Source organism: Aspergillus foveolatus (assembly GCF_047715535.1).
Source record: "Aspergillus foveolatus strain CBS 279.81 unplaced genomic scaffold BDW70scaffold_131, whole genome shotgun sequence".
NCBI classification, from domain to species: domain Eukaryota; kingdom Fungi; phylum Ascomycota; class Eurotiomycetes; order Eurotiales; family Aspergillaceae; genus Aspergillus; species Aspergillus foveolatus.
Window position 1 is genome coordinate 19925 of NW_027396195.1, and position 10672 is coordinate 30596.

At 56.2% G+C, this 10672-nt stretch overlaps 2 protein-coding genes across 2 annotated transcripts; one reads left to right on the forward strand and one right to left on the reverse strand.

Annotated features, from left to right (window-relative positions):
• Positions 1-67: 67 nt before the first annotated feature.
• On the reverse strand, positions 68-4299 carry BDW70DRAFT_166529 (pectin lyase-like protein; the record flags this gene model as incomplete). The annotated part of the gene is made up of 4 exons (XM_073742008.1): positions 68-984; positions 1090-2190; positions 2251-4198; positions 4231-4299. 4 exons carry the CDS (start codon positions 4297-4299, stop codon positions 68-70), a joined length of 4035 nt encoding a protein of 1344 aa, XP_073591004.1.
• A 1430-nt stretch (positions 4300-5729) lies between these two features.
• Positions 5730-9826, forward strand: BDW70DRAFT_164733 (uncharacterized protein; the record flags this gene model as incomplete). The annotated part of the gene is made up of 7 exons (XM_073741539.1): positions 5730-5761; positions 5823-5971; positions 6015-6129; positions 6197-6374; positions 6449-8870; positions 8944-9239; positions 9329-9826. 7 exons carry the CDS (start codon positions 5730-5732, stop codon positions 9824-9826), a joined length of 3690 nt encoding a protein of 1229 aa, XP_073591005.1.
• Between the last annotated feature and the right edge of the window lie 846 nt (positions 9827-10672).

A 10672-nucleotide genomic window follows, 5' to 3' on the forward strand; every position in this document is an offset into this window, starting at 1 on the left:
ATTTCAGCACTATTAGAGCTTGGTCATCTCCAGGTTATCGATATTTAGTAGATTATGAGATCTGGCATCAAACAACCATGTCTACATCCTCCCAACCATAGATCGGCGCCACGCAGTACGTCACCCCGACCTGCAACAACGCCGTACAATCCTCCACGGCACCCCCGGCAAGGCTCGGATTGACTTCACGGAACATGCCAGCAGTGATCCCCGTCGCACTGCACACTGCTGCGCACGTCTCGTTGCTGGACGACACCGTGTACCACTTCCCACAGTAAGGCGTGGTCCCCTCCGCCACCGTGCTGCCCTCCGGCGGCGCAACAACCCTACTCGAATACCCCGTGCTCCCACTCGGCGCAACTACGACGCCTGGGATCGGGTTGGAAACGTTGTACAGCCCGCCCTGCGGCGAGAGACAGAGAATGCGCCCGTGTATCCACACCGTCGAGGCGAGGTTGTCGCAGAAGTAGTTGACCCACGGATTATACGCGCGCACGCTGCCCAAGCGCACGTCCGCAGAGAGCTCAATCGAATCGCAGCTGTCCGCATCATCTAGGACGTACAGCCTATCGCACGTCAGCGGGATGCAGAGCTCGAGGTTCGGTTTGACGGCGGTGCAGTTTGTGATCATCTCGGAGTTGGCGCTCTGCAGCGCGGCTGACGCGATCGAGTAGGACAGGGCGATGCTGTCGCAGGTATCGGCCTCCTTGGTTGTGTATGTGACGTCGGTAAAGCATGAGATTGGGCCCTCTTCGATGGGGATGTATTGCGGATCTTTGACGTCGCTGGGGCCGTCGCCGATGTCGCATTGGCTGTAGATATATTCGAGGCGGGCTTTAAGATACTCTGACTGGAATGGATCGTGGTAGACAGAGTAAGGGGAGTTCTGCATCATCTTGTGCAGGCCGATGTAGCAAGGTGAGCAGAGCTCATCGTGCGGCATTTCCTCGAATGTCTCAGTGGGTGTAAAGGCGCTGATGACGTCTATTTGAAGAAACCCAGAAGTTAGTAAAAGGTTTCCATTTGACCCGATAGTGGGGACACAAGAGTAGAACGCCAACAGAAGGACAAGGAGTATAATAAGTTTACCGGTGCAATATTCGTTGGTGCTCGGATCCTTCAAGCAGGTCTCGTTGTACGCAGTCCAGATTGTTCCTCCAGCTCGCTCAGGGAACGTGACTCCGGCAGGGACAGTGAAGTTCTGGCCCTGACAGGCCGCTGTGACAGCCTCGTAGTAGGCACGCAGCGCGCGTCCACAGCCAGCATCGCAAATTTCGTCGGTCAGCGTGGCGTTGCCCAAGGATCGCCGCATGGTCGGCCGCTGCCAGCCCCGCAGCTTCGTATGACACTTGATAGTCTGAGTCAATGCCGTCTGGCAGGTGTCGGTAAGCCCGTCAATCATCGGGCTGCCTGGCGAGTAGACCCGGAATCCCTCAAACTCGCGCTGGCCGATCGTGATGTCGGACGAGTTGCGCACCCAGGCGAGGATGGAGGAGAGGAACCCATTGCGGTTATCTACGGCCAGCGTAACAAGCTCCTTGACAGGCGTAATCATCTCGACAATGGCCTTGGTGCACAGGTTGTAGATCCAAATGTCATTGCTCTCCTCGATGTGGAACCCTCGTTGCTGGCAGTTCTCCGTGTCTAGACAGTCCTGGCTGTAATCCGAAAACCAGCTGTACAGGCCGGCACCGAGTAAGTAGACAGTTTGAGAGTCAAGCATCCGGACCGCCCACGATATTGCGCAGGTGGTCGAGCCTCTGGGACAACTGTCAAAGGTAGGGTCATTGGGGAAGATGCCAGGGGTAAAGGGTTGTGGTGCCTTGGGAACTGGTTGGTAGTAGGGAGATTCAGTCTGAACCATGCCAAGGAGCACATTAGATGCCCCAGACAGCTGGTACTGATAGAAAACACAGTGCTCGGAGGCAGTTCCATATAGCCACGTCGGGCCCTGGCTCTCGATAAGAACCCCACGAGCAACATAAACGTCGATTTGGTCCTGAGTGATCTTGTCCAGATCATGGTCAGCCACCCATACCCATACATTCTCCATATATGCTGAACTCTTTGGAGTCAGGTGAAGGAGCAGTGATGCCGCCTTGCAGTCCGGATTGATGCTTCCAGATAGCTTGGGACAGTCCTCGGCCTGTAGTGCCGAACCAATGGCACCGCCGACACGGAAGTGAGAGTCTGTGGAGAGCAACATTGTTAGCGAAGCTTTGGACGAAATGTGTTAGGTTGGGCACATACCCCATAAACCAGCTGAACCCTGCGTTGACTCATGCACATTCCACTCCACCAAGACCGCCCCAGCTGTAGCTCCGCTTACTGTGAACAGCATGTCTTGAATCTCTACGATGCCCACATCTCCTGCCTCGCCAACCTTGACCATTACCCGTGGCTCTAGCTCATTCTCGAACTTGCTCCCCTTGGCCATAATCTGAGACCAAGCCTGCCCAATAAGCCGGCTGCCTACAGGAATCCTGAGCGTATCCTTGACCACATAGACACCAAAGGGGAAATACACAATAGAGGAAAGATTCGCAGCGTTCTGCAGGATCGCGTTAAGGACCGGGCCATCGTCCGTAACACCGTCTCCTTTTGCTCCGAGGACCTTGACGTCCATGATCTGGGACTCTCCAATGTCGTGATATTTGGGCCGACGGCGGGTGAAAAAGTTGGGCTTCACGTACCCTGTCTCAGCGAGAAGCGAACTTGTGCGATTCATACTAGGGATGTTGATGCCATTGGCAAAATTGCTCACCCCAGACTCGGTGGAGAGCATTCCAAACCCCCAGTTGTCGATGAATACCTCGTCGCCGCCCGCCACGAGGGTCTGGGAGAGGACGTCGTCGACAATGGCGTCCTTCACGTTGAAGAAGCCGGTGTTCTGAACAAGCAGGGCAGTTGAATTCTCCGCATACAGGGAGCTTAGGATGCCAGTCGGAGTGTTGGCGATCACGGCATCTGTAAGCAAAAGGGAACCCACGGGCTGGCCGTTGCTCATGGGGCCCCCTGCGCCGCCAACGATGATGATTCCGGTGTTGCAGGACTCAATGACAATATCTTGCATGGTCCAGGCCCAGTCCCAGTGGATCTGAAGTGCCGTCTTACAGTTGACAAAGACCAAGTGGCTCGTCGTGAACTGCTGGTTGCCAAAGAACGCGCCAAAGTTGCCTCCGACAAAAGTCAGATCGCTGAGGAAGCCGCCACTGCCGTTCTCCATATAGATGCCCTGCTGCGTCGTTCCAGTCAGAGCGTAGAACTCAATGTTTTCCAGCGACGTGCCCTGCGCCACCTGCCAGTGGATCGCGCAAACATAGGCATTGGGATCGGTCAGCCGGACGTCGATTTTGAAGTTCTTGACGCTGCGAAGAAAATTGTTCTGGTTGATATACCACTGCTCGTTGTCGCTGATGTATACGTCCGAGGTAATCACGCCGAGACCGATGAAGCTAGACGCAGCGAGAATGGTGGGGACACTGATAGGATCGCCGAGGAACTGCGTGTTGTAATACTGGATGATCGAGCTGCTGACGAGATACGTGCCCGGCGGGAAGTAGACAACAGCAGGATAGATCGTGCTGGAGCCGCAATTGGCGCCACAGCGGCCCCCTTCGGAAATCGCCCGGTTGATCGCGGCCGTGTCATCTGTTATGCCGTCTCCCTTGGCGCCAAATTCCTTGATATTCCGCCACACTTTGTAGCCGTCCGGCGCAAAGGGGCTGCTACCGCGCTGTTGCATCGTCGCCATCCAATACGAGTCTGTGGCCCGCTTGACAACCTCCTCCGTTTCTGCACCATTCGCGGCGGGGTAAACATTGTCCTTCCACTCAGGTGCCCAGCCTTTGGACTCGTCCTTGGGCAGAAGCGCCTGGTGAGGAACATTTGTGTCGTTGGTGCGTAGCGCGTACTTGCGCCGGATGCTCGCAGCCACCTGCTCGTGGTCGCCGTTTGGAATCGCCGGAGAAGAGGCTTCGGCCACGATGCGGGCAGCGTCTCTTAGACCTTCGGGGATAGAGTAAGTGAAGCTGCCACCGTTCGTCGACCGCTTTTTGGCCCCCTCCCCGGTGGGCGGGGTGTCAATGTCCAATGGAGAAGCATCCTCCGTGACGACGCCGGATTCTGCAAACTCGTACTTGTTAAAGTTGATGTTCTCCATGCGCAGCTTGTTGACAATTGCCAGTGCCTCGAGGGCCTTGCGCACTTTCTCCTGCGCATCTTGCACACCTGTCCCCGACGGAGTCGTGGAGACAATGGCAGATGCGCTGGGTGCCACCGAAGAGGAGGCGCGGGCATGGTGGAGGTGCGTGTGCTGGTGATGGTGGTGGTCGGCAAGGGCCTGGGAGACCACGAGGGTCCAGAACAGGACCCGGAGCAGGGCCTTCCAAGTAGAGATTGGGAGCATCAGCAAGATGCAGTGACGGTTCCTGGACCTTTGCTGTCGTGCTATCCTCCGACCTGTACAGCACAGAGAAGGTGAACGTCGATGGAAAAAGAGAACGAAATGTAAAGGCGTGGGATGCCGATATCGCCAGGCAGCACAGCTACAGGACTATACGTCGGGTTCTCTTGTTTGCCGCAGCCGAAAGAAACACGTCTAGCGAGGTTACAGCCTTTGTGACTAGAGATGGGCGTAATCTCCGGTAGACTGGACCCGGTGTTCTTGGCTGCGGGAGTAGTTGGGCTTGGCAGGAACTCCGCCCCCAAAGCTGAAATTGCCTCTCCGCCAGGGGTTCGAATATGAACTTACTGTTGATCTGGCCACCTCGGCATTTAAGCTTAATGGCGGTGGGGCAGATCAGTGCCACCCGGATAAACATGTTGTGAACTCTACCTTGCAGCTAGCAGGTATGCCACACTCAAAGCAAGCTCCAGAGCCATAGGGAAAATCAGGTACCACTAAGCCACCTCAAACAGATACCCAGCTATTACAAATTAGAAGCATATGTCTCCGCACTGCGGTGATGAGCCCGCATAAACTGATCCGCCTACCTAAGCAAGCCAGGGCCCTTGATCAAGCGAAGGCCAAGACAAATCCGCGGTCGGGGCCGCGCTAAGTGAGGAAGTCTCCCTTGGCGCTCACACTATCGAGAGAAAAGCGCGAAATTCCACTCACTCTCCTAGGGGCTCGGCAAACACATCTGCGCAGCCTTCAGAGGCTCGCCTGCGATTTGGACCCTCGTCGGCTGGAGGCGACTACTATCCGCTAATTCCGGAGGATGCAACAATGCGTACAGAGTGGACTTGGACACGAACCGTGCCCCTATCAAAGATGCAAGCACAGCGCTAGATTTGCTTGGCAAATGTGATGGGATGAATCTCTGAGGCAGAAGAGACCGGTCAGGCTATTGGCGATGGAACGGCGTCGGAGGGGGATGGCGAGGCGTATCCGACATTCCCGCGGCCTGTACGGTGGCTGTCTTTGATGCGTTCATTTAGCAGCCTTTTCGCTGCTGTCCCCCTGGATTATTGGTTTGTTTAATTCCAATCAAAGTTTCCCAGCGTCGTCTTTGATCTGAACTCAAGGGCAAGAGCTTGGGTAGACGCAAGGACATGCTCGCCCGTCTACTGTTCCTGGCTTTGGGCCTCGGCGGGCTTGTGTCTGTCCAGGCCCAGGACTGCAGTGCTGAGCATCCTTGTGCCACAGGTTGCTGTTCCAAGTACGCAGAGCACTATCTCTAGGTCTCCATACGATTATTCTTTGGCTAATCATGATATTCACAGAGATGGCTGGTGCGGTGTGGGAGAAGATTATTGCGTGAGTCTATGGCCTTCTGAGTCCGTACTCCACAAACAGGAACCTAACCGTCTCATCGTAGGGAGCGGACTGCGTTGCTAACTGCGATTTTCTGTCCGAGTGCGATGCCAACCGGCCTTGCGCCAACGATGCATGCTGCTCCAAAGCTGGCTTCTGCGGACTTGGTCCCGACTGTGAGGAACCCTGCGTGCTTGCAATCCCTGGTCCCGTGTACATGGGATTGAAACAGCCGCTGACCGTGGGCATTAAACAGACTGCTCTCCGGATAATTGCGTGTCAGGCTGCGACAACAAGGCATACTGTGACCCTGGAGGCTATGGCGAGTACGCAGAGCACGCCAAATGTCCCTTGAACGTGTGTTGCAGCAAGTGAGTGGCTCCATATCTGGTAAACTTTTCGTGTTTATGCGCTGACCGCGGTAATGACTTACAACAGGTGGGGATACTGCGGTATCACGAGCGAATTCTGCGGTGACACAGAAGTCAAGCGCCCCTCGGCCTCCTACAACGATTTTACCCCCCTCCGGCGCATTGTCGGGTACTACGAGGGTTGGTCGCACGATCGACCTTGCAACCAGTTCTATCCCGAACAGATTGTTCCTGGAATCTATACAGTTAGCCCTCCCCCGGATTATCCTGCCATGCCTGCTTTGTATATGGCACCGCTAACAGTGCAACTCCGCTGCAGCATCTTAACTACGCCTTCGCCACCATTGATCCCGATACATTCGAGGTGAAGCTCGCATCCAAGAAGGAGGAGGACCTCATCCGCCGTCTGGCGCAGCTCAAGACCCAGGACGCCGACCTCAACGTTTACATTGCTCTCGGCGGCTGGTCGTACAATGACCCCGGACCGACACAGACTACCTTTAGCGACCTGGCGCGCTCCGAGGACGCGCAGAAGAAGTTCTTCCGGTCCCTGATCTCCTTCTTGTCAACGTACAACCTTGATGGCGTGGACGTTGATTGGGAATATCCTGGGCCACACGACATTGTCGACCGTGGAGGTCGCGAGGAGGATTTTAAGAACTTCCCCGTCTTCTTGCGGCGGCTGAAGCAGGCGCTCAAAAGCACCGGAGGTCGGGATGGAGTGACTATCACCCTTCCCGCATCGTATTGGTTCCTGCAGCATTTTGACATTGTCGAGCTAGAGAAACATGTTGATTTCTTTAACATTATGAGCTACGACCTTCATGGAGCCTGGGACAAGGGTAACAAGTGGCTCGGTCCGTACCTCAACGCCCATACCAACCTCACTGAGATTGGCACCGCGCTGGACCTCCTCTGGCGGAACAAGATCTCCAGCGAGAAGGTGGTCTTGGGGACAGCGTTTTACGGCCGCACCTTTGCGGCGACTTCGACGGATTGCCTGGAGCCGGGCTGTACCTTTGAGTCGGCCGCGACCATGGGCAGCTGCAGCCGTGAGAACGGAATCCTGCTTAACAGTGAGATCATGGAGATCCTCGAGACTCGAGGGGTCACGCCAACGCTGGACAAGGAGGCCGGAGTCAAGATCGCGACGTGGGAAAACCAATGGGTGTCATACGACGACGAGGAAACGCTCGAGCTGAAAGCGCAGTACGCGCTCGGGCTAGGGCTCGGCGGGGTGATGGTTTGGGCCGTCTCGCACGACACGCATGATTTGCGCTTCACCAACTCATTCTTCCGGCGCGCGGCGAACCGCAACGGGCTGACGACGACGACCGAGAGCAACTCGACGCGGTTCGTCGAGATCCACAAGACCATCGACCAGTGCAAGTGGACGAACTGCGGGCAGACCTGCCCCGCCGGGTGGCAGCCGGCCCCGCGCCTCGACAAAAACGCCAAAAAGGACGAGCTGATGCTGGACGGCATCGGGTGCGATGGGGACCTGCACACGCTGTGCTGCCCGGAAGAAGCTATGGCCACCTGCGGCTGGTACATCCACACCAACAGCTTCTGCGACTACCGCTGCCCGCTCGACTTTGTCGAAGTCGGCAGCACCGACGGCGGGTGCCACAGCGGGTACCAGGCGGCTTGCTGCCGGGTTACCAGCAATCCGATCCATGCGTGGACGCTGTCCAGCATGGAGCTGTGGTCGCAATGTGAATGGCTAGGTGACCGAGCGGCCCTGAAGAAGGACCCTGAATGCGGCCTGCTTTGCCCCTCGGAGCAGAAAATGACAGTGCTCCGGTCCTTGGAAGGTAGTGGTGCTGTAACCTGCGAGGAGCAAACTGCTCGCCCATTCTGCTGCAAAGACGAAGATCAATCGCCTGCCAACCACTGGATCGGGGGAAAGTGGGAAGGATACCAGGGCACGGACCGGGACCGATGCTCGTCGGATTGTGCGTGGGACCTGTATCGGCTGGGCATGATGCAGGGCGGACCCTGCGAGGACAAGCCTGGGGCGATGGCCTTCTGCTCCCAGAACGGACACTACGATACGGAGTGGGAGGAGCGAGGCAATGTCACGGAGCTGAAGGAGGCGCTGATCATTTTTTTTAACAACCCCCAATGCCCTAATGACCAGTCTGGCGGCTTGATTACGCGCGCTCTTACCGTCTCCAAGTCCCATAACCTGGTGGACAAGATGTTGTCGGCAATTCTAGCGGCTTACATCTATGACAAGACCCTTGTTGCAGACTACCGTGACATTTGGAACGAGGTTGTTGAGGTGCACGACCTTTCGCATCTCATGTTCCCGGACCTTTTCACCACGCTGCGAGAGATGTTCGGGAACATCTACGAGGATCTCGCTGCGGTGAAGGAGGCCATCATGTGCTTCTTTGAAGAGCTAAATGACCTCGCCAGCGACAATCCCGTGCTCAGCTGCGAGGTCACGGACCCGTGTGAGGACGAGGATTCCGATTGTGGAAGTGAAGAATGGGACGACCCGTGCTCCGAGGCAGAAGACCTTCAGGCAAAACGAGGAATAGAACGCAGATACTGCATGAAAAGCAAAGGGACGACGATGCGCTCCCGCCGGTACCGCAGCACGGGGCAAGTGGCAAGTACCGATCCTCTGCGGACCCGGGTCATGGTGCTGCGGAGTCGCCGTGACTGTGGGAACACGGCCATACGCCAAACGAGTATGCCCACGGGTAATCAAGTTGACGGGCAGCTGATTCATGGTATGGCCGTCCCCGCCCCCTTGATATTGCTATCTTCTCATTCATCATCATTGCTGACAAAATCTAAACCCAGTGGAACACGCCCAAGAGATGAATACCGAGTCTACTTTGCTCGACGACCTGGGTCTTGGCCGGCTCGACGAGGACCATCCGAATGCCTTCATGCCGATCCCCGCCGGGTTCACCGACGACGTCTGGATAAATGGGAGAGTGATGGACCCTGAAATTTACGCCCTGCCCATCGGAGGCGACGAAGAAAACCCGGACTGCTGGGTTCCGTCGCAGCGGGTCTTCATGGCGTACGGAAGCATCACCTATGAAGAGAACTTCTATATGCTGGAGTGGTACTTGAACTTCATAAAGAACAGAGTGAGTCTTCCCATCCTTTGCTGCCAGCTGCGCGCACACACACATACACATACACACACATACTCACACCGGCGGGCGTTGTGAACCAGATATGGAGATGGCGTGTATGGAGGGAAGGACCCCTCGCAGAGAGCTCCATGATGACCCACGTGAGCAACACGGACCCCCGCGCGGCGCTGAGCCGACTCCGCAGCATCATCGCAGTCTTCCAATACCTGCGCAACCCCGGTGTGCGGGCCGCGCTTCGCAGCCAATACCAACTGACCTTCCACGAGCGCTGGATGGCAAACGTGGCGTGGAACGACGCGCACCCCAACGAGCAGTTTGACCTCCGGGAGCCGGTGCGTATGTGGTTCCAGAATCACTACCGGCGCATGGAAGAGTCGGCCACGGAGTTTATGGACCGTTGGCTCGGGGAAATGGCAAGGAGGTGGGAGTCCCGGCCGGGGACTCTGGCAAGCAGGGTCCGGCGCACCATCCAGCGGCTGCACAATGAGGTTGCGGGGGGTGTGCTCCATATTGACACCGATGATTTCTGGGACATTGACGATGGTGATGACTCGGACGGTGACGAGCAGAGGACGTGATCAAGGGGCTGTAAGTACTTAGCCTGCGGGGAGCACCAACAGCAAAGGAGATGTTTATATATATATGTGGTGGTATATTCCCGATAGACCAATAATGGATTTAGCCATGAATAAGGGCTTTTGCTGCGAATGAACGTAGATAGATCAAAACACCTTGTGCGCCTATCACTTGAGGGGGTCGGGGTGAGTGTCTTTTAGCTATTCCACAGAAGAAGAAGTGAGCCAGGGTCTTTCTAGCTCCGCATCGACAGAAAGTGTGGGCATCTTCATGATTGAACCGCTCGTGGTACTTTACAAAGTCCCCGTGCCCTGTACGGGCTGCTAAAACCCGTGCGGGGAGGTGGCGTGGGAGGTGTAACTCACCAGGGCAACGGGGGGAAGAGGTAATCAAAAGGTCCTGGTAGGATTTTGGAGCTGTAGCCTGCCAATGCCTTTGTAGGCTGGAGAACATGGTAGCCTTTGCTTGATGCTTTAACGAGGCGTAGGAATATTTAAGGGAGATAGGGGGCTCCATGGCAGCGCCCTCTTTAGCAGCCTGATCCGCGGCGTCGTTTTCAGGGATTTGAGTATGCCCGGGCACCCAGCATATGCGCACCGAGCCGCCGTTTGTGTGAGGGAATCTCTCCCTCTCAAGCCAGGTGGAAGCAACAGCCAGGAAGGTTTCGAAGACTTGCTGGGATGAGCCCGTAGATGGTGAGAGAAGGCGCATGGCCACCTCTAGATTGTCAAGGCAGACCCAGAGGTTGGTGGCGAAGCGTGCAGTATGGAACTGCATAGCTGCTTTTAGACCGGCAAGCGCTGCCTCTGCCTCAGCGTCGAAGACCTCCTTGTTTGGGCCAAGAGAGA